Source organism: Anopheles cruzii, chromosome 3 (genome assembly GCF_943734635.1).
Source record: "Anopheles cruzii chromosome 3, idAnoCruzAS_RS32_06, whole genome shotgun sequence".
In the NCBI taxonomy this organism is placed as follows: domain Eukaryota; kingdom Metazoa; phylum Arthropoda; class Insecta; order Diptera; family Culicidae; genus Anopheles; species Anopheles cruzii.
Genome location: NC_069145.1, coordinates 41237845 through 41259729, shown reverse-complemented (window position 1 = coordinate 41259729; position 21885 = coordinate 41237845). Strand labels below are relative to the sequence as shown.

General features: G+C 52.1%; 7 protein-coding genes across 8 annotated transcripts; 3 read left to right on the top strand and 4 right to left on the bottom strand.

Annotated features, from left to right (window-relative positions):
* Window positions 1-481: 481 nt before the first annotated feature.
* Window positions 482-1844, top strand: LOC128273886 (allantoicase-like). The gene is made up of 2 exons (XM_053011949.1): window positions 482-598; window positions 674-1844. The coding sequence occupies exons 1-2, from the start codon at window positions 509-511 to the stop codon at window positions 1799-1801; spliced, it is 1218 nt and encodes a 405-aa protein (XP_052867909.1). The 5' UTR covers window positions 482-508; the 3' UTR covers window positions 1802-1844.
* A 638-nt stretch (window positions 1845-2482) lies between these two features.
* Window positions 2483-5463, bottom strand: LOC128272717 (protein Skeletor, isoforms B/C). The gene is made up of 3 exons (XM_053010583.1): window positions 4992-5463; window positions 4365-4584; window positions 2483-4277 (listed from the first exon to the last, which is right to left on the bottom strand). Exons 1-3 carry the CDS (start codon window positions 5128-5130, stop codon window positions 2492-2494), a joined length of 2145 nt encoding a protein of 714 aa, XP_052866543.1. The 5' UTR covers window positions 5131-5463; the 3' UTR covers window positions 2483-2491.
* Window positions 5464-6468: 1005 nt separating this feature from the next.
* Window positions 6469-9675, bottom strand: LOC128272474 (protein fem-1 homolog C). 2 transcript variants are annotated; one of them, XR_008269248.1, is made up of 4 exons: window positions 9168-9675; window positions 7799-9078; window positions 7404-7728; window positions 6469-7339 (listed from the first exon to the last, which is right to left on the bottom strand). XR_008269248.1 is itself a non-coding variant. In XM_053010291.1 (3 exons), exons 1-3 carry the CDS (start codon window positions 9673-9675, stop codon window positions 7504-7506), a joined length of 2013 nt encoding a protein of 670 aa, XP_052866251.1. In that variant the 3' UTR covers window positions 6469-7503. The 2 variants fall into 2 exon arrangements, 1 of the variants encoding a protein (XP_052866251.1); XM_053010291.1 differs by having other exon boundaries at window positions 6469-7728.
* A 1628-nt stretch (window positions 9676-11303) lies between these two features.
* LOC128273945 (luciferin sulfotransferase) lies at window positions 11304-12376 on the bottom strand. The gene is made up of 2 exons (XM_053012019.1): window positions 12033-12376; window positions 11304-11958 (listed from the first exon to the last, which is right to left on the bottom strand). The coding sequence occupies exons 1-2, from the start codon at window positions 12374-12376 to the stop codon at window positions 11304-11306; spliced, it is 999 nt and encodes a 332-aa protein (XP_052867979.1).
* A 3390-nt stretch (window positions 12377-15766) lies between these two features.
* LOC128273573 (uncharacterized) lies at window positions 15767-17582 on the top strand. Its single transcript, XM_053011568.1, has 3 exons — window positions 15767-16767; window positions 16913-17195; window positions 17259-17582. Exons 1-3 carry the CDS (start codon window positions 15767-15769, stop codon window positions 17580-17582), a joined length of 1608 nt encoding a protein of 535 aa, XP_052867528.1.
* Window positions 17583-18398: 816 nt separating this feature from the next.
* LOC128270406 (ADP-ribosylation factor-like protein 3) lies at window positions 18399-19235 on the bottom strand. The gene is made up of 3 exons (XM_053007806.1): window positions 19224-19235; window positions 18621-19118; window positions 18399-18544 (listed from the first exon to the last, which is right to left on the bottom strand). Exons 1-3 carry the CDS (start codon window positions 19233-19235, stop codon window positions 18506-18508), a joined length of 549 nt encoding a protein of 182 aa, XP_052863766.1. The 3' UTR covers window positions 18399-18505.
* An 805-nt stretch (window positions 19236-20040) lies between these two features.
* LOC128270405 (uncharacterized) lies at window positions 20041-21445 on the top strand. Its single transcript, XM_053007805.1, has 3 exons — window positions 20041-20156; window positions 20367-20850; window positions 20920-21445. The coding sequence occupies exons 1-3, from the start codon at window positions 20084-20086 to the stop codon at window positions 21443-21445; spliced, it is 1083 nt and encodes a 360-aa protein (XP_052863765.1). The 5' UTR covers window positions 20041-20083.
* The last annotated feature ends 440 nt before the right edge of the window (window positions 21446-21885 follow it).

Here is a 21885-nt window from a genome sequence, read left to right as displayed (position 1 = left end):
GTACCCTGGAACGTTTAAGGACGTCGGGTAAGTCGGATCCAGTTCGAATTCAGTAGTATTGGCATTCAAATGAACAAGTATCCGTGTATACAGTCAAACAGACCCGTCCTGAGCGTGATCACGATAAGTAGAAACGTTATCTTTGACACTGGAGCGTCTACTTTAGAGTTGGATGACATAGTAATCAACCCAGTGGGCATTCCGTGATAAGCACACCGAGTGCCCGTGTATGCGTTCGCAGAGATACCGCTTGCGGGCAACACAATCGTGCCTGCCACGCTGTTTAGTTTCGTGACACCGTCTCCACGTTCTCGTGGAACGGAACCCCGAATCGGAAGGGAGATTTGTTGCCGACAGAGATAACTGTGGGCGAGAGATGATGATAACAGGAATCTAACTCTCGGCCCTCGGCAAGAAAGAGTAATCCGACGATGAAGAATCATGGGATTCTGGTTCGGCTTCGTGAGACAATTTGGTGGACCGCGCTAGAATAATTTGAGCATCCGAAATGGCCACAAGTCACGACACACAAGAAGAACAATCTACGCAAACGTTGGTTCCCGATTTCACGGAACTGAGTGAGGTCGCTTCGATTGGCGTAAGTATTCGGGATGCTGTTGGTCGGTTGCTGGTCGGTTATTTACATTTATCGTCTCGATCGGTGGTCTCGCAGAGCAATGGCCGGGTGCTGTTCGCCACGGACGATTGGTTTGCGCCCGCGGAATGGATGCTGAAGGACGGGGAGCCGGTGTTCCTGCCCGACGAGTACACCGCGTACGGGAAGTGGATGGATGGGTGGGAAACGCGTCGCAAGCGGCTGCCGGGGCACGACTGGTGTTTGATCGAGTTGTGCGCTCCGACGCGGGTCGCGGGATTGCTGATCGATACCGCGTTTTTTACCGGCAACTACGCACCGCGAGTGTCCGTCCAAGGCGGAACACTGGATGAAACAACGCGAAGCATGCTGGAAACGTCGATCGCCCGCAGCGCAGAAGGAGACGGGATGATGGGCTCGGGAGCCAGTGCGGAGGAACTGGGTATGGTGAATTTGCTAGGAACTGATCGGTGGACTGTGCTGTTGCCACGTGTTGAACTCAAACCGGGTTACGAGGCTACCCGGAGACACTATTTTGCGCTGTCCGACGACAAACGGCAGCTAGCTGTGCGCCACCTGCGCGTTAACATGTTCCCGGACGGTGGAATCGCTCGGCTGCGCGTGTTTGGCAGTGTTCAGCTAGACCGGAAGCTCCTACGCCGGAGCGAGGGTTCGAAGACGGCAGTGAAGATCGATTTAATCGCCATGTTCAATGGGGGCCGGTGCACCGAGTACTCGAACGCTCACTATGGCCATCCAAGGAATCTCATCAAGCCGAGCGAGGGTCGCAACATGGGAGATGGCTGGGAGACGGCTCGGCGGCTCGATCGGCCCGCGGTTCTGGTGGTCGACGAGAACGGAATTCTGCAGGTGCCGGGATGCGAGTGGGCCATCTTCGCGCTGGCAGCACCGGGCTGGATAGAAGAAGTTCACATTGACACAAAGCACTTCAAGGGAAATTATCCTGATAGCGTGCGGCTGGAGTACGCAGGGCTCGATGAGCCGGATTGCTGGATTCCGTTGATGGAAGCAAGGAAGCTGAGCCCCGATCGTATGCACGTGTTTGCGGGCGCAGAACTGTTGGTGCAAAAGCGTGCAGCAGGCAAAGTGCGACTGACCATGGCGCCAGATGGAGGAATATCTCGCGTTAGGCTAATGGGAACCGTGGCGATCGAGAGCTCTCAGGCGAACGGTGTAAAACACTAAAACTTTCGTTTAACTTTGCCGCTATGAGGATTTCTTTTTACACTCACACTTGTCACGAAGAATTCTTTCCGCTTGAGTTTTGGGTCCGCTTTTTGAATAAAAGCTGCAAAACCAAATCGTGTCGAAGTTCTCGATACATATTTGTATCAATTTAATTTATTGCGATTGTGCACCAGCAGAGTTACAGTTTTTCCGAACACCAATAACGGATTTTAATCGGTTTATGTAAACCTAATTTAAGAAACCAAGATTCGAGAAGAAGATTGAGAAACTTGATAGAAAAGATTGATGATGGCGCGAGGGACAATACATGTGGGGCAAGTTTGGTAGATAGACAAAGTTCGTAAATGAATAGTTGGAGCATCGCCGCTGATAGAGCAGTTGATAACGCTCTTCGTTGTCACGCAACTGGCCTGGGTTCGAATCCCGGGACCGAGCATGGTTTCGATTCCCGATACCGGCGTGACAGGGCGGTTGGCGCGGGGCTAACAACACTGCCCGTAAAAACGATCCGTTACAGAGAGCATCCGAGATTAACATTGTCTCTGGTGCAGGCCGAGACCGCGCAGTAGCGCCAAATAAGAAGAGAAGAAAACGTTGGAGCATCGGTCTTAGGCACAACTCGGGTTTCTTTTCTTGTAAATAAATAGTCAAATTTTAGCCAGCCAACCAACGGCTACGTTCGTTTATTCATCCTAGTGCCCACCGACTGCCAACTACGATCGCTAACGCCGTTATTCGAAACACGTCCAGCATCATCAGTCTACTGCGATCGCTCGAGCTGCGCGCCGACTGCGTGTAGCTGTCAACGATGTGAATCTTCCAGCCCATGTTGGCGTGCGTGAAGCTGTTGTAGTAAACCACATCGGGCCAGCTGGTGTTCGGAGTGATTTGCAGCCGCGCCGGATCGCCCGAATCGCAGCTCCACTTGAGCGTGCGGTTGAACTTTTTGAACGTGGCGAAATTATCGTCCAGCCGCCGGTCCTGCCCGTCGGGATGACGCGCCAAGCACAGTGGTCCTGCGGCCGTCGGCTTCGGACGTCCGCGGCGCGTAAACTCGACACCTCCCAGCACACGGATCTCGCTCTGCTTTACGTCGGACAATCGGTCGAATCCACCGTGCGGTTCGTCGGTTATCACAAGCGGATGGTAAAACTCGGGCGAATGAGGATTGTTGCCACCGCGTACGGCAAACGAGTACGTCAGACCCCGCCGCAGCAACAGTTCCGGCACCAGGAACCCGTTGATGTACCACGCCAGCCCGTTCGAGACGTGACCGGTGATGCCTTGGTAGCCCCGCTTTCCACCGGCTGGCCCAAGTGTGGCCGTGAAGGAGCGTATCGAGCGGTCGAAGATCTGCTGGCGCTCCCACACGTCCTTCAGGTTCGTTTCGCGGCTCGTAAAACTAAAACAATCGTTCACCGGTTCGCTGGTGTTGAAGTGTATCAGAACGTTTCGCTTTGGGTATATGTCGTGGTACGTTGGCTCGTTGTTTGAATCCAGTCGGCCTATCGCCCACACGACGAACATCGGGCGATCGAGTAGGAACTCCTTGTCTCCCGGATCCGACGACACCAGCAGCCGGCGGAATGTGATCGTGTTGATGTCATTCTCCCGCGCGAAGGTGTGCAGCTGGTAGCTGTCCAGTCCGCCGACCACATCGTCCCGACAGACACCCTTGTTCTGACCGAGAACCTGCACACACGGAGCCAACGATGTCACGTTATAGTCCACCGAGTACCCACGGTGTCCGTCGATGAAGGCGACCGCCACATCAGCACCCAACATTTGGCTGCGCTGTTCGGATCCGCTCAGACCGAATGACATGTACTCGTCCGGTTGCACATTGCCAGCCAACTGGAAAGTGATCTGCGGTCCAAACACCTCCCACGATACGCGGTAGTCTTTGTGTAGCTGGCGGCAGTTTGGCAGAGATTCGGCGTGAGGCGTAATGCGCACTAACGACGGTGGAACATTGAGATCATCCGAGATGAGGATGGAACCGTAGTCTCGGCGCGCTTCCACGTCGTACACGCTGAACCAATCGATATCGAAGATCGTCATGTCACCGGGCAGTTCGATGGTGATTGTTTCCCGATCGTACTCCCGGATCGGATCCAGGTAGCCCATCTCGTCCGGCACTTTGCTTCCCTTGGACGAGGGCGAGGCTCCAACGCCGACCCAGAAGTGCACCTCCGATCCTTTACCATCGTAGCTGAACTCGTTGATGCGGAACGTTTTCGAGTCCAGTATATCGATGGTGTCACTCGAAACGGCCGGACCACCGGCAACCGCCGACAGACTACCCGCCTTCTGCGGGACCGGGGGCTCAAAGTCTTCCGGAATGTACACGTCGGCAAAGTTGTTTTGCGAGTTGAGATCGTACACGGCTAGCCACTTGACCTCGGTGATTTTCTTATTGTCCGGCAACCGGATCGTAAAGTCTTTGTTGAAGTACCGCTCCAGGATGTTGGTCCTGCGTGGTGACAAAGGGGGTGAGAACCGGGTACGGGAGATTATTATCGCTCCAGGATACAAGAAGCGACCGAGACGCTAAACTTACTTGCCGTACTCATCCGGAACGATGAATCCCTGTGGCCCAGGCCGGTTGCTAGCACCAGACCAGAAGAACGTATCGACACCGTTGCCGTCGTAATTGAAGCCGGTTAACAGGAAGGTGTACTCGTCGACCGCGTAAACGTCACCCGACGCCTGGTGGTGGTAGGAATTGAACTTCCCAATATATTTCCCCCGATACGGGCCATCGTCTGGATTTTGGCTGGCTGTCAAGGATGATAAAATAAGCTTAAATAAGCGGTTCTATCTGACAAAGAGAAACTTGACGAATCTTTTATCATTTCAATGTTCTGATAAAACGGTAAATGAAATAATAAAGAACTATTTTATCGATATTAACAAACTGTGACATTACGGATGCGTGATTCACTCACGATGTCCATTCGTGGTTGAGCGAGTTTTCTTACCACAAAAACACTCTTCGCATCATACCAGAACTGTAAAGTTTAAGCAAAGCCATTCTAAATCCTGTCGGTGCTCACGGACGTTCACTCGAGGATACGTACCATCCGTGACCGCACTTCCGCACTTTCCGTTTGCCCTCCGCTCGGTGCGGATTTCGTCGCTTATCAATTTTTGCGGAGCGTTGAAGTCTTTTGTTAGCAATACTCACCGATGGGCGCTATGATCGTTGCGAACAGCATCATTTGCAGGAACACCGTAGCAGTGCTAATCATTGCGCTGGATAGATGCCACCGGACAGAGGTCGATGTACCTGAGCAGAAAAAGGACACTCGCTTCGTCGACCTCATCGCAACATTCAGAGCAGCGCACTTCGGTCGGTAGCCACGCAGCGAGCTTCGATGCGTTGCTATGTAAAGCACCCCGGGTTTGTCCGCACTTTCTCTCGCAACAACGGTTCGAGTGATTCGTGTTGGCGAATGTGGTATGTGCCAGTGCCTTAGATAAAGTGTCGTACCACACACAAGACACAGGCCTCTCGGCTTTGCATCTCACTCGACGAGCGGCTACCTTTCACTGCCAGCACCTCAAGCGCGTAGCAGAAGCGGAGGGCATCCGTTTTCGATTTGGTTGGACGAGTGGCGAAAAGAACGAAACCACTTCCGGTTCCACACGAATGAGCCCGCGGCCTACGTACAAAACCGAAGTATGCCCCGTAACTAGGAGGAAACCGCACCAGTACACGTAGCGCACCCCGTCTCTTTTAGTGCTTTTCCTTGTAACTTCTTGGCGGTGCTGTTTTTTTATGTTTGACTTCTCCACTTGACCAGCGGTAGCGAAATCGCAGCAACCACGGCTGATCGACCGACACTTACTAACACGACTACCAAGAGCGCGTTGTTTGGACGGGTACGATACACGCAGCCAAAGACGGGTGTGTTCGCGGGACAACAATTACGGCAAGCGTGAATGCAACAAACGCAGGTGACGCAGAGAAATTCACCTCTCCGCCGCTCCGCCGGACCGCCCCCGGCTCTGTTGTAAACTGTTTCTGATGGTTTCTTCGATCGACAGGACGCAACTCATACCACGATGCGTACCGGACAAGCGGCACGCATACAGTTGCTCGAATTTGCCGACTGGTTTTGTGTCTGTCATATCTGTCTACGCATGGCCCATGGAACAAAAATCTTCCGAATTTGATTCTTTCCTTTGAGAAATCGAATACAAAATTCTAGGCGAAGGAAAAGGTGGAGGGTCACCTTCCGACGCGAATGTTAATTTTGTTCCGGAATTGATATCCGCTGATCGTTGAGGAACGCACACTCAAGGTCGTAGCGGTGCAACAGGTTGATCGTAAAAGGAGTGGCACTACCGTAGATCGCCGTTTCTCTGCGCTTTCCTTCTGATTTTACAAATAAATTTCATGCTAGGTGCAGCATAAGAATGCGTAAATGATTTAAATCCTATTTTGTGTACTACTGTTTAAATGTCACATATTTTTTGTTCGAAACTGAATCGAAAAAGACTGAATTACGTTTCGGCCATTCCAAAACGTATTTAATACACCCCAAGCCAACGGGTTCCTGCAAATGCAAATAAATTTACAAACAAGGTGTCAGTTATATAGTGTATATAACTTACATCGATAGGGCTTTCCTTTGTTTATTGTATCGTTTGCTGGGTGTCCTTTACTACGGTATGGAACGAGTACAGTTAGGTAGCGGTGGCTAAGGTTTTGCAAATCCGTGCGACTATAACATTGCACATTGTTTTTGCTATATATTCTTTGCGGTCTACGATCTCAACGATGTGTTTATAATATTTTCTTTTTCATACGCCTCCCTGCTGTTCGGGCAATACGGGCACGTTCCGCAGCCGTTATTGTACATATTTGTCTTTTTTTCCATTCAGGCAAGTGCGGTACGAAAGATGTCGCATCTCGGAAGATTGTTAGCCTCTTTCGGTGTTTTTCATGTCAGCTTCTGGCGGTGCTCTTGAACCCGCGTGTGCGTGTGTTTAACTTCAGCACAGGGACGGTTGTCCGACAGCTATCGGCGTGTTGTTAATGTTACTATTCGGGGAATGCTTGCTGTTGGTTTAGTTTTAGGTTCTCTATTTGTCTGTGGCACTGTGCCACCGAATGGCTGGATGCTCTACGCTTTACTTTAGATTGTTAAATAGCCAGTCTATTGGTGATTAATTGCTACGTTCAAGCATAATATTCTCTGTACTTTATTTGCTTACGTGGTGCCTGCAACACTATTCCAACACAAAATTTCAATCTTAGAGAGTCTGAAAACCGTATAAATTTCCGGGTGTAGGTTTAATTTTGCTCGTACATGGCGTTGCTTTCACCACCAATTTCATTTTTAGGTCCATCATTGAACCATTTTTCAAAACTTCTTATCCGCAACAAGCAACTGGGTACTAACTGCTGGTGTTGGCTTTAGTTCTACGGTTTTACGTGAATTGACAGACGGATGCTCTGATTAAAGTAGGTTCCCCCTTCTGACCATCTAATAGCAACGTGCTGGCCACTTAGTTTCTCCAGGGATCCTGTCCAAGGGGGTGTTGTCGGTTATAAAAAATCACAGATTTGCAAAATAATTGAAGAACTTACAATTGAACTATGAACGGGATCGAGTGAGATATTCGTGTGCTTCACCACTCTTTCCCCTCTAAACCCGTGTTTTGGAGAGTTTAATCGTCGTCGTCGGTTTTTAAGGTTCATGACGTTTGACAAACTCTTCGAGGGTGCGCGGGATTTGGTTGCGGTACGGTATTCCGAAGCGCGCTATGATGGTCGAGCAGAGACACTTGAGCGATAGATAGTGCACTAGCGGAATGTCGTTGATCGGATTGATCGCTATCTGGTAGAGTGGTCGTTCGTCGTTGCAGTTGGGTTCGTCCAGGTGCGCGCCATGCTCGAGCAGAGTGTAGACCAGCTGTCAGGGATGGAAAGGAAACAATGAAACAATGTCTACTCCACGCTCCCTGCGTGTAGTGCATACTAACTTCACGTTCGTAGTTGTACGGTATGGCCGCGATAAGCAGGGGCGTCGATTTGGATTCGTTTTTGGCGTTCACTTCGGCGCCACAGTCTAGCAGCAGTTTTGCCACGCCAAGGTTCGGAAAAACGATGCGCAGTGTGTTGGTGTCGTCGTTAAAGTACCCACTTTTGATCACGTTCAGCCGGGACACGGACAGATGCAGGAGCGTATCGCTGGTGATGGCACTGCGGATGTTGTTCCGCACTAGAGCGTGCACGGAACGATAAATTGCAGCACGGTCTTCGCTGGTCTTAGCCGTTGCCAGCATAAGATGCATCAGGTGTGTGAGACACTTCATAATGCGATCGAAGTTCTCCTGCTGCTTCCGGTGTACCGGACGGATGCTAATCAGCCTTCGGGCCTCGTTGATGCTGCCCGTGAGAATGCTGAACACGGCATACACATCCTCGAAGCGGGGCCGCAGCTCCACGAACTCGTTCCCCAAAACCTCGTTGTACTTTTCCAGCAGATCCAACATCAACCTAACGATGGCTTGTGCGGTCAGACACGTGTCCGAGTAGAGGATCGAGTACTTTTGGACACGCACTTGCAGGGCCAGCAGCCACAAATCGATGCAGCGCTGGAACCGGTGCGCATCCGCATACGATGCACCACGATACATTAGCCGGAAAAGCGTGTCCTTGTGTTCGATGCCGAGGATACGCTCGTAAATGAGCAAACTTTGCACGCGCATCGCGTCAACATCCGCCGCAACATTGTCCAGCTCGGCGATGCTCGCGAACTCGACCGCATTACCGTAGGCGGCTCTTGGCTTCACCGTTGGTCGCTTAACAATGTAGTTGGCCTCACGCAGGCGGATGTGGTGCGCCATGCGCCAGTGCAGCATTGCAACGCGCGTTTCGTTCAGATCGTCGATGAAGGTCGAACCGATCAGTTCGTGCGCATCGGCCAACCTTTCAGAGGAATAGATAATGCGGCTCTTGAGATAATCGAAGATGTGGTGCGCTCCCTTGAGGCAAGCCGTCTGCAGGGCATCGTCCCCATAGCGTGACTTGGCGAACGGATCCGCCCCATGTTCCAGCAGCAGCTGGGCCGTTTCGAGCCGGTGCTCCTGTATTGCGTAATGCAACGCCGTTTTGTCCTGGATGTCGCGAGCATTCACGTCGGCTCCCTTGCCAATCAGATAGGTGCATAGGCTGACCGATTGAACAGAGTTGATCAGGCACGTGCCACCGTTGTAGTTCGGCTTCCGGATGTCTGCTCCGTTTTCAACCAGAAATTGCACTGCAAGCAAAGCGAAAGGAACGATTTGGAAAGGTCAAGAAAACGATGCGAACGTTCGCTGCGATGTTGCTTTTATTGCTCGGGCTTACCAATATCGATGTGAGTCATAAAGCAGGCACTGCGGAGCGGTGTCGAGCCCGTATCAGAGAGCGCATTGATGTTGGAACCTAGGCGAACTAGGCACTTCACTACCGGCAGCTTACCGGAAACGCACGCACACCACAGCGGAGTGACGTAGTGTACCGAGCGGTCCTCGGGCACCTCGTACATGCCCTTTTGTTCGCTGTTGGCATCACACATCGTGATGAGATACTCGGTAATCTCGACGTTACCACGGCGACAAGCAATGAAGAGCGGCGAGCAGTCTTCGTTCGTCCGTTTGACCACTTCCTTGCGCATCTTACGCGGTAGCCGCTCGAGGCGGTCACGAAGACCCTTCGAAAGGCGAACGTGCTCGTCACAGGTCTTACATTCCTGCAGCAGGTCCTTGCCAATCTGCTCCAGCGTTCGATGTTGGTTGCCCTGCTGCGACGAAGATGAGGACGCCGACGACGACGAAGCCGATGGGCCGCCCGCATTTGCAGAGTATTTACCCATCGAAATGTGCCAGCTGCAGGCAAACTGACCCGGTTTTGTCGCACAATTTATTGTAACACCTTCGCTGCTAAGTTAGGGCAGTTAGAGATGAAAGTTCCGTGCTCACGATTTCACAAATGATAATAACAACAACAATCCAACAGAGCACAACCACCACCACAAGCGCTCCGTGCAAATCACCACATCGAATTGCTTGCCTCAAATCTTTGCTCTGGCTGGATAGGCTGTTAAAGGTTAAAAGTGCAGCAAACAAGTGTCTTTTTGCTTAAAAATGTTTAATTTCGTTCACGGTCACGGTTGCTGGAGTTGTTCTCTGCAGAAATGTTTTCGTGGTATGAAATACTGTCAGAAATACTTCGAAATGTTTACTCGAGATCGCGAGCGTCATCCGCAAGAAAGTTCATTGCATCACATGTAGCTTCAAGCGAGTCCGTTCGTTTTCAAACGGTCCGTGTTGGGCCGTTATTTTGATATTTTGCAAAACATGCAACGAGTGGTCAAAGAACGGAGCGCTAAAACACATTAGAAGAATAGTGATGAATTTCAATACGCTTCCGGATAATACGTTTTACGAATAGCTAACATCATGTTCAATGCGGTAGGAAAACTTGTTCTCGAAACATTGTGTTTCGATTGTACGAATAAACTTGTTGCCAAATCCTTGGCAGCCCTAATAAAAAGCATAATACAAGGTATTTAAATATTTTCTATGAAGTTTATCTAGAAAGTCAAACATTCATATTCATATACGTGAGTAACCCCAGTTTTCTCCAGCTAGGCCACCACGTGTCTTTTGTGCGTCAACACAAAACTCTGTTTTCTTTCTGTGCCCGATCATCGATCGCACCAATCCGGTGTTTGCTGGAGAACGCTAGGCGTGTCACTCGTTTGTTAGGGCACTCTGTCTTGTGGACGCATCCGGCGTTCTTGTTGGACTCGGACCTGCGGAATCGAGATCATGCAATTACACCGTCCGGGATAAACCATTACCGTTACACTTATTAGTAGTGTACACACACGGAAATCGATGGGCAGGAATAACTGGGCCGAGTGATGGGGTCGGCCCTGGTACCTAATGTGGGGGGTTTAACGGGGTTTACGAGAGACTTGTCCGCGCATGAGCGCAACGCCATGGAACCGGTTAGCTGGCCGCCGCTGCCCGTGTTCGGATGTTACGCCAGTGGTTTTGTTGCTGGTTCGCTGGCCGATCTAATCGCTCGTACCAGCGCCTCGCTTTTCCTTATTTCTTCCTTTCCTTGCCTGCACTCCGGTAGCTGGCGTACGTGTAGAAAAGGGCCAGTGAGCGAGGATTGTTCCCGTCGCGCCGCCAGTGCGCAACAGGAAGACGTTACACGCATTGATTATTGCGTAAGGCACGGGGTGCAAAAAGGTGGGATGAAGTCAGACCGTCAGGCCGTGCTAGTGTCCCTACCGATGTCCGCAATTGGTAAGCGGGCGGGTGGTACGCTTTTCCAGGGGACCCTTTTGCTGCGTTACTAGCCAAGAAGCTGAAACGGGTTTTTCGTCGATAGTTTCCGTCGTTCAACAGGGCGAAGGATCACAGGGGACAACAGGTACGCATCCCGTTAGATATACGGTTCACTCGTTTATTGATCCGTCCGCCATCATTATTCGTACTCAAACTCCAACCCGGAGCCGCCGAAGTGCTGCTCAATCCATCGATCGAACCGGGCGGACAGGTTCGCGTCCATGTGATTCTTCCAATCGCCGATCTCGCCCTTCCGGATGAACTTTACGCCACCGCCGGTGGCACTGGCGCCTTCCTGTATGATGGACGAGTCCTTCATCATGGGCTCCATGTTGACGGCCGGGTTGCGCTGCATCCGGTCGAACTGCAGGTGATCGCACAAACGCTGCACCTCGGCCTCCGTCAGCTCGCGGCCAAAGTCGAGAAACTGGGCGCACTCGCGCACCACCCGCGGCAGGTTGCGCTTCATGTCCTCGTAGCGCAGGAAGAGGATGTTGTCCTGCGTGCGCCGCTTCCAGAAGGCCAGCGCATGGGCCCACATCGGCCCGATCGGGGCGCGATCGTTGAGGAAGATGTCACACAGCTCCTCGAAACTGCCCTCGGTACGGTGGATCAGCTGGCAGTAGTAGTAGTAGGACACGCACAGATCCTTCGGGTTGCGCACGACGTAGATGATCTTCGGCCGCACGGTGTCCAGCTCGCGCGGATGAAACTGCCAGGGCAGGTGAGACTTGACGAAGCGCCTTCCGGTCATCCTGTGGACACACTGAACCGAGTCAATCTGCTCGTGCCGGCTGCAGTGATCAAGAAGTCCGGTTACAAACGCCAGTTTTGCAGTCACCGTCCGTCATCGGCGCACTCAACTTACGTGACAGTATCCTCAACGCTACGATCGTCGGAGAATATGGCCGATAGCTCCAGCAGGGGTGTGCGCACTTGCTGCAGCTGGTTGCGGGCGGCCTGGTAGTCGAGGTTGTTGCCCAGCAGCCACACCATCTCCTGCGCCCAGGTTGAGCCGGCGCGCGGGAACGACATCAGCCACACGTCGTCCGATCGGATCGGCAGCGTGTGGATGGAATCACCGAGCTCGGCAAACCGGCGTGGCATCACCACGCGGCCCGGGTTCACCTCGACGAAGTGATCGCGGCGGCCAAAGAACCGCTCCAGCTGATCGCACACATCGCCGTCCAGCGATCGGTACTCGAGTCCCATAGCTCTCGCCGTGGCTCCGCGGATCCGGACAGATTCTACGACACTCTGCAGCACAGTGGGCAAGCCGTTGCCTTTCACTTACCATCCACGCGGGGTTACTGTGGCCGGAAACCCGCCGCATGGTACCATTTATAAAGTACACCCCAAAGCACGTCGTCGTTCCCCTACCTTACGGGCTGGCTGGCTGGTGCAGGATTACGGCAAGAGTAGTGGTCGTTGGACTTGTGCCGTCCGTCGCCCGGTGCATTTCCGTGTTCCGTTACGCTAGGTGAAAGCACTCGCCCCCCGATGCAGGTGCTCAGTGCGCACTTAGAAGGATTACGAGAGAGCCGCTGAAGACCCCCACGAAACCGCCCAGGAGAAGAAATGCAACCTCAGGAGAATCGGCCAACTGATCGGGAGATTAAGGTGGATGCAGATCAATCGCAACCATTGTCGGTGGATACGAGCGAGTCGCCGTTTATGGGCTCGGGAATGTTCGAGCACGGTTATCTAATGTGGATTACGAATTGTGACGTATCATAAACAACAGTACAAACCGTGTGGGAGGTCGGAATAGTCAGGGCGTACCTTTTATTTCCTGTATTTATTCATGTGCTCTGTCAGGATGCTATGCATTTGTTGGGAATACTTAACATACTGCATGTGGCTAGAAGCCCTTCAACAATCTGACTAGCACTAGATGTCACGATTTGTATTTGTATGTTTTATGAAGTAAACGAATAATATTACGTACCGTCGTTAAAGAACGTTTTCTGCTTCAAAAATTGGGTCTACGGTATTCTCAGTGAGGCAAACTTGTGGTTTAAGGGATACTATAATAAATAGAATTTGTATATCTGGAGCATTGATTATCCGTACGCTACGTCTTTCTCAAGATGAGAGTGTTTCCGTTTGGTGATCCTTATGGGACTGTGAATCAAAAGGAATATTTGCCAAATGAACTGATGATAGTTGGAACATTCTATTTAATGGGGACTTCATACAGAGGTATAACTTGTAACTGTTTGTGACAATTCAATAGGCACAATAACGTTTGCTAAGAAGTGTAGTGATCACAACGATCACGATGATTCACCAGCAACGATTGAGTATTTCGAAACGAGTATCGAAAGAGAGTCCAATTTCTGTCGGAAAGTATAAAACTGTCAAGATCTACTTGAACTTACGTGCCAACAAATTATCTTTCCAGTTAGACCGACTACATTGATGTTAGACCAGCTTTGGCTTAATTATTTACTTTTATTTACGCATTAGATTTGCTACTTCAAATGGTACGTTTGGTCTTGCTAAAGTGAATTGTTTCGATTTCATCAAAAGATCATTCCTGCAAGGTAGTACGTCGGTTGACAAAACACTTGCCATCCTCAAAACAACATCATCTAAGGTTCGAACATACCTGGAAGGCTTTGCTACACAGCCTTTTGCTGGAAAAGAAAGGAACCAGTGCCGAAGAATGGAAGGGCAATAAAATAGTAATTCCCGATACCGGTGACCAAACTCACGGGACGAACCGCACCGAAGGCATAAAGGTTGCTGTCTTGGTAAAGGTTGCTACGTATCTGGCTGCAATCTTAAGCTCATCTGCCGCAGGCGAGAGGTCGAACCCAAAACGGGCTACCTGACGAAAAAAGGCCTCTTTTTCTGGTTCCTTTCCCCAAAAATCTCCGCTTACGAAATGGAAACTATTCGTTGACACCATTCCTCTGAGCTGTCGCCCTCCCGGCGTGCGTCTGGTGTCCCACAGGAGCCCTGAGACTTTGCTCGCTCTCGATCACATCCCGATCTCGATTCACTCTTTCCGCGTTCGCTCGTATTTTCTTCGTGTTTCTGTAGACGTCGCCGCCATCGGGCAACTCCAAACAAAACGGCCTTCCCGACCACGTCGACCTGAGCATTCACCACACGGAGGCCGAGGTCACGGAAAGGCTCACGATTCTGCACCGCCCAAGCGTGGGCCGTAAAACGATTTCGCGGTGGCCTCCATCCGCCTGCCGGTGACCCATTTTGTACAACTCCTCCGTGCCGCGTTCCGGTTCGGTTGCGATATTGCGCACCGAGCTCCCCAGAGGACCGGATTTCCAGGATTGGGCTCTTGACCGAAGACGCATCGGAAGAACATTCTCCTGTGCTCATCTTTGAGGTTAATGACTCGACATACCTTGCCACGTATCGTCCGCTCTCCTTCTCACATTCTCCCCCTTACTCTCTCGCGCATGCATCCGTCGATTGAATCACACTCTCACGTGGCCACCGGGTACCGATTCAATTCTTCGTTCAATTCGCACCTTGATGGAACCCACTTCTAACCGCAGAGGGACCGGTTTAGACCAACGGGACTGCGCGCGTGGTGACCCATTTGCGCATTCTGACACCTCCCAGGGCCTCTGGACCCAATCCTCAATGACACAACACCGTTCGCGTCATGGGCTTGCTCGCTGACTGGTCGTTCAATACCTCACGACGATCGCCTGATTATCAACCCTTGGTTTTTTTGGAGTCAGAGAAAGTTTGGCACGATTTTTTGTCCACGGGGAGCGGCGTGTTAGGAAGCAACACTGCTGCGATGTACCCCGGTTGTTTGACCGTTGTTGGGCGGGCGTATTGTTGCTGCGTTCGTCGTCTGGCGGCGCGTTGAAGTCACTCACGGAAGATGTTGGCGTTTGCGCTGAATAGCGCGTGCAGCCTTTCGGAACGTCTGCGAGGTGCGTGATAAGGGCTCGTAGGAGGGCCCGGTGGGTGGGCACCCTAATCGTCTGGTCTGACGATTCGCAAGTCGCGCGGCGGAACCAGTCAGCAAATCAGCGCCACCGGCTGGAACTGATTGTTGTGTGTGCCTTCCCGAGACGCCCGACACGGCCCGACGTGCACACTGCCCCCCCGAGCATAAGAATTACTGTTACCAAAAGCCTCTGGCTGCCTGGCCTGGATCTTCCCACATCTTGCACGCTCGCTGTGTACCTGTTCTGTACCGTCTTCCGTCGCTTTCTCAAGCCATTCGCTTCATCTCCACCGAAGAACCCAGCGCCCGCTCTCTCTCTCTCTCGCCCCGGTTCCTATCCGCCGTCTTACCACCAGTTCATTCACCATCACTCTCGGTGTGTGAAGAACGTGATCCTCCGATCAGTTGTGTTCCGGATCCCGAGCCGTACGCTTGTCCAGTAGTTCCCGAGCCGTGTCCAGCGAGGTGCGCCAGTGGCCAGGGTGGACTGAAGGTGAAAACAAAGACAGTCACACACATACGCACACGCGCCGGAGGTCGGAGAAGAAAGCGGACTTGCGTTGTTCGGGCTGAGAAGAGAATGCGCTGAAAGAGTTCGTGAGTGAAGCCGATCGGAGTGTTTTGGACCGGACTGCGTGTGTGCGAGATCTTCTGGATCGAGCAGAGCAATGAAGATGAAGACAACGTGCCTGTGTGTGGTGCCGTTGGTGATCTTGTCGATCAGTGGCCGGGTCGGGTGTAGTTCGCAGCGGCCCAACGGGTCGCCGGATGCCGGCGACGAGGGTAGTCCCTTCCTGGACATGGCGACCGAGTTCTTGTCCACGCTCGGCAGCCAGCAGGCTGCCGGAGGGGCTGGTGGTGGTGGTGGAGGTGCGGCGGCCGGCCTGTCCGGCATTGCGTCCATGCTGTTGCCACTGATGGCGAATGCGAACGCTGGCGCTGGTGGTGGTAAGGCGAACAACGACGGTATGGGAGCGATCCTGTCCGGACTTGGGAGCATGTTGGCCGCCGGAGCAGGAGGTGGTGGTGGTGCTGGCGGCGGTGGAGGCTTCGATCCGGCTCTGATCGGCAATGTGATCCAAATGTTTGCCGGTGCTGCCGGTGGAATGGCGGACGCCGATGAACCCGTGGCGGGCCGAAAGCAACAGCAAGCGGCCGGAAGTGGTCGGCGTCAGAAGCGGAAGGCGCCGGTGGCCGACCAACAGAACCCGCTCGTGGACACCGTGCTGACGATGGCTTCGGGCTGGCTGGCCAACTACAACAGCGTCGATCACGAAGGTGGTGCGCCGGGTGGTGGTGGTGCTGGAGCGGATGCGCTGGTCAGCCTGTTGCCGCTGGCGGTCCAGGCGTTCCAGTCGTTTAGTGGGCCAGAAATGGAGCGCACGCAGGAGCGGCACAAGGAGCACTCGTGGGTGCTGCCGCCGTTCCTGGAGAAGGTGCACGTGATGTGGGACCAGTTTACGCAGTCCGAGCTGGCCGAGGCACTGTGGGCGAAGCTGGGACTGAACGCGGTGTTCAAGGGGTTCGTCGGTCGCGACGGACGGCTCGACTACGACAAGCTGTTCGAGTCGCTGCAGAACCAATCGTTCCGGCGGCGCTGGATCAAGGCGGCCACGCTCTACCTGGCCGAGTGGGCCACGTATATCGCCAACCCGGAGGTGTACCTCAGGTAAGTGGCGCGCGGCTGACGCACACAGTTTACCGTTACACCGTACGGCGTGACGTGGTGTTTCATGGTTGAGCAACGCGAAAGTAGGTCAGCCCATCGTGCTCGTGGAATAACGCGGAATTCCCCATGTTTCTGACCCCTCCAGATACGTCGCCACGGGCGAGATCGTGGCCAATGGGTTCCTGCAGGCGCAGGGCTACCCGAAGCAAACGCTGCTGGACATGAAGCGACCGAGCGAAACGATCTCGAACCTGATCGATCACGTCGCCAAGCGCCACCTGGCGGTGAAGATCTCCTCCATTCAGTACGTGAAACCGGCGGTGAACTACGTCCGCGATCTGCTGCAGTTGGGCAAAGCGAAGCAATTTTTGCAGCAGTACAATGTGACCGAGATGACGGACAAGCTGACGGATACGCTGAACCTGGAGGTGAGTCGTAGCATCCTTCACTTTCGATGGCAACCATCACTTTCGCCGCGCTTCCCCCCGCAGGTCATCGAGCCCGTGCTGAAGGTGCACCGGGCGTACCGGCAGGCGATCGCAGCGCCGCACTGCGACAAGTATATTCTGTGCGAGGTGAACTCGCACGATCCGAACGAGCAGCTCGGTCTCGGCGGCTTCAAGCACGGGGTCACGCGCTTCGGCAGCATGGCGGCCGCCTGGTTCATCGCGCAGGAAACGCGCACCCCGTTCTGGACGCTGTTCGCCAATATCAACGATCCACACCACTGCGACGTCAAGCATCCGGTCGACTGCGAGGAGTACCATGAGAGCGAGAACCGTGTCACTACCGAATATCCGCACAGTGAGCTGTGAAAGCTGCCGCTGTAAGCCTGGCACCCACGGCCGCGCTTACGGTACCTCGTCCTGTGCGCGCGCGTTTCCGAATTGTTAGTTTCCGTCTCGGAGAATTGAAAAGTAAGAAAATCGCAAGAAAAACCTGCGACTCCGAGCATGATTGTTGACACAAAAAGCGTAGAAAACCGTCGAGTGATCTTAGTAAGGAGGGGCGAGTGTCGGTGCCCCGAGGCGAGTTTGAAAATTTACATTTGCAGAGAGGGAATGAATGTGGGAACACTTGGGTGGAGGTAGTGCTGCACTAGCGGCCAAGTTAGCATAAGATCGGTTCAGATCGGTTCTTTCGTCCTTTTTTCCCGGTGGAGCCAAGCAATCCAACGAAAGGAACTGCTTTTCGGGGTAGGATCCACTGGTGACCGAAGGATTCGGAGCAAACATCCGGTGGTCGCTCCTTCCTCTCGATTAAAGAGTACTTAGTAAGCTTAGGTTATAGGTTAGATTTTACGTGTAACGCAATGACGGGGGCCACTCGCTGAATCTGTTCGGTGCTTACAATTACGCGATTCCACCCTTCATCCGGTGGAACGGAAGGATAGTTCTGAATCCTCGCCCAAATCGGATGTAAATTTTCAAACAATCCGCCTGCGGAGCGCCGGAACGTACGCACCTTCGACGAGGTCACTACCAAAAAATAAAGTCACAAAAAATAAATCAACTCCATGAAAAATCCCAACGATAGGCAGTATGGTTCTTGTTTGCTGCTTTGTGTGTGGTGCTTAGTAGGTAACCGTTTGCCGTTGGCGGCCAACTGTGTGTTTAATTTATTGCTTATGTACTTTCGGGCACGTTACACCGCGGTGCTAAGGCTAGGCGAGATCTGTGGGACGGAAAACGTTATCGATGCGCAGGAAGGTTGTCGGTGGGCTCTAGAAACTTCCCACTCACTTTTTGATGCTCTTGCAAACCCAATCCATTCCCTCCTGAAACGGAACGGAAGAGGTGTCATTGGTTATTCGAACGTTTCCTGTGCCACGTGCCACGGTTTCAATTGATTACCTTAATGCCGGTTCCTTGTATGGCACTGCAGCCCTGTATCTGCCAGGTACGGTCCGACAGTTGGACCAGTTTCAAGCACTCCGCAATTTCGGAAGCCTTCAGGGCGCCCACAATGTCCTGCTTGTTGGCAAACACCAGCAACGGTACGGCTTTCAGTTTGTCATCCAGCAGCAACTCGGTCAGCTCGTCTCCGGTCTCCTCCAGTCGTTTCCGGTCGCTCGAATCTATTACGTAGATCAGCACGTCGGTGTTTTCGAAGTAGTTCTTCCAGTACGGTCGAATTTTACTCTGTCCGCCAATGTCCCACACGTTTAGCTTGAAGCCATCGGAGGCGACGGATTTGATGTTGAAACCGGCTGTGGGCGTCACCTGTGTCACCTCCTCCGAAGCCAGCTGCTTCAGGAGCGTCGTTTTGCCAGCATTATCCAGTCCAAGCAGCAGAATCCGCAGTTCTTTCTCCGGTGCCGACCGTAGCTTTCTTAAAAGCGACAGTAATCCCTAAAAGAAGGCAATCAGAGAGCGCCTTGCGCTATGGGACTTCTTTTTGTTTCCTTTGCAGTTCAAATTCAACATTTTATCTCCAGTTCATGCGTTTAGGAATACTAAATAAACCATTTTTCGATATCTTAAGGTATTTTTGCGGCAGAAGTTATTTTTTCTGCTATACTCTGATAAAATTCTTCGCAATAAGATTTTAATGGATAGCCGTTGCAAGTAAAATTTCGGACATTTCGTATACAAATCTTATCACTTATGGGAGCTTTAGATAGATTATAATGTAACAAAAATCCAATAATAGAATAATAAGATAACAATACATTTGCAAAAGTGACATGAGAAAAAATGTCCCCTGTCAAGAGGAACTTCAAAAGTTTATAAAGCCAATATGTTTCGTGTGGCCATTTGTACCTATGGAGACCAGGTGTTGGCTTAAAAGAGCAATGACAGATCATTTCTAGGACTCTACGCAACCCAAAAGGTTAAAAATTCGGATTGGTCATAGTGAAGGAAACATAACTGAAATCCAAACAAACTGTGAAACTTTAAATAACTCCGCGATCGGCGCTTGTAGCCGTTTCGCAACAAGTTTTCGAGTTCGACAAAAGCACGCAGCCAGCCGCAGTTTTAGTGCGAATCTGTCAACAAACCGGTTGCTCCTGGTTACGATTTCCAAACAATTTCTACGTTGTTCTTCGCTTTACTGCAAAACGAGTTGCTGCAGAATTTCAACCACACCTATTTTAGCGCGCTGCATCCGATTGCATCGAAGTTCTTACCATTGCAGACGCGAGAGTGAGTGAAATTAGAAGCGAAAAGATACCGCACTCGGCACGGAACCTGGCCTTCGAGAGCGAAAGGCGTAGAGCGAAGACAACAACAACTTTTTCTTCAGCGAAGACAACAACAACTTCAACAACAACAAGCGAAGACAACGAAGACCGAGTGACAACTGGCTGCGTACGATGGGCTGTCAGCTTTGGATAACAGGGTTGAATCCATTCGATAACAGGGTTGGATCCACTTCGTTGCTTAAAGGTATTTAAATTGTATCCCAACCGTATTTTATACAATTTTCGTACCGGAAGGGCCAATTCAAACAATAACATCATCATATGATTTTAAGAATATTGGTTTTACGACAATATACAAATTATTGTGACAGACATAGTATTCAAATTATATTATAAAAGATATTAAATCGGAATTGCTGTGCAATTAACCATGGTTTCAAATTACCATCCTTAGAAATCGACCTTTGCAAGGTGCTAAAATTGGACGTAACTTCTTCACCGATCATCCAGTTTGGTCCACTGAATGCCTACGTAGCCAACGGTAACATTCTCACTACAACCTGCGCAGTAACGGAACAACAACGGAAGGTCGATTTTCCGGCATCCATCAGATCGCTCGCAGCCAACAGTAGATATTGCTTGGTGCTGCTGGATACTGGCCGACTCCTGAAGTACGATCCCGCCGAAGATCGTACGATTCCGCTCGATTTTCTCGGGTGCGAAGGGCAACATGAAGATTCGCCCGGCGAACGAATCACTCACGTGGCCTGCGGGGAATGCGGTAGTGTGGCGGTGACGTCGACGAACGCCATCTACAACATCCCCAATCGAACCGCCACTCTGCCGAAGCACGAGCGCATCAAGAAGATAGTGGCCGGATTCGAACACACGCTGCTGCTTACCACAAACGGAGACGTTTACAGCTGGGGCGGTGGACTGTAAGAATACTCTTTCTGTTTGTGGGGCGATCCTTGTTTTATGTGTCCATTACTCGGCCTTTTTTGCAGACGTGGTCAGCTCGGGAATGGTGAGATTGCACCGTCGGAGGTTCATCCGAAGCTCGTCGAAGCTCTGGCTGGGATTAAGATGGTGGATATCGCAGCCGGCGGATGGCACTCGGCGGCCGTCTCTTCGTTCGGCGATCTCTACACGTGGGGCTGGAACAACCAGGGCCAGCTGGGGTTGACCGACTCCAGGTATCACGATCGCGTCGTTTCGCAACCACAGCTCGTGCCGTTCTCCGACGGCGACGAGGACGTAACGGTGACGAAAGTGCACTGCGGCATTGGCCACACGGTAGCGGAAGTGACGGCAGCGGGGGGTAATGACGATACCCGACGCATCCTGATCGCCGGATGGGATTTGCAGAGGCGCTTCCAATACGACCGTGCAACGCTGCCACCGGTGTTCGAGGGTTTCCGGAAGCTAGAACCACCAGTCACCACCGGTGTGAGCCATGGGCCATTCGAACTCGGCGTTGGACCGAATCAGTGTTACTTTCTGGCGGCCGGAAAGGGCTGCGCGGTAGAATAAAGGAAGCAAAACGTTACTCAATCCTTGACCCGGTTACGCCAACAGACCATACCGTACGCCGAAAATGGAACAAATGAAGCGAATTCAAGTCGGTAAATCGGGCACGTAGCTCCCATGCCACGGTTTGGGTTATTCTTCCTCGTCCATCGAAATGCCAGCCCCGCCGTGCGCACATAATCGTTCCGGCATTGAGACGCTCTGGCGCGCTACTTGAGACATCCGAAGACGCGGGAGGTTTCAAGGTTTCGACTGACCGAAAAATGGGAACAGAAATGAGGTCACGCATCCTGCACCGCAGCATCCATTCGCGGCCGCTCGGCAGACGCCGGTACTCGAAGTGAATTTCGCTTACGTTGCACTTCGGAGACCCCTTGTCCGCTTGGGGTTGTGTGTGAGTGCGCGTTTCGTTGTTCTTCTTTGCCCGAAAAAATGCACCGTGT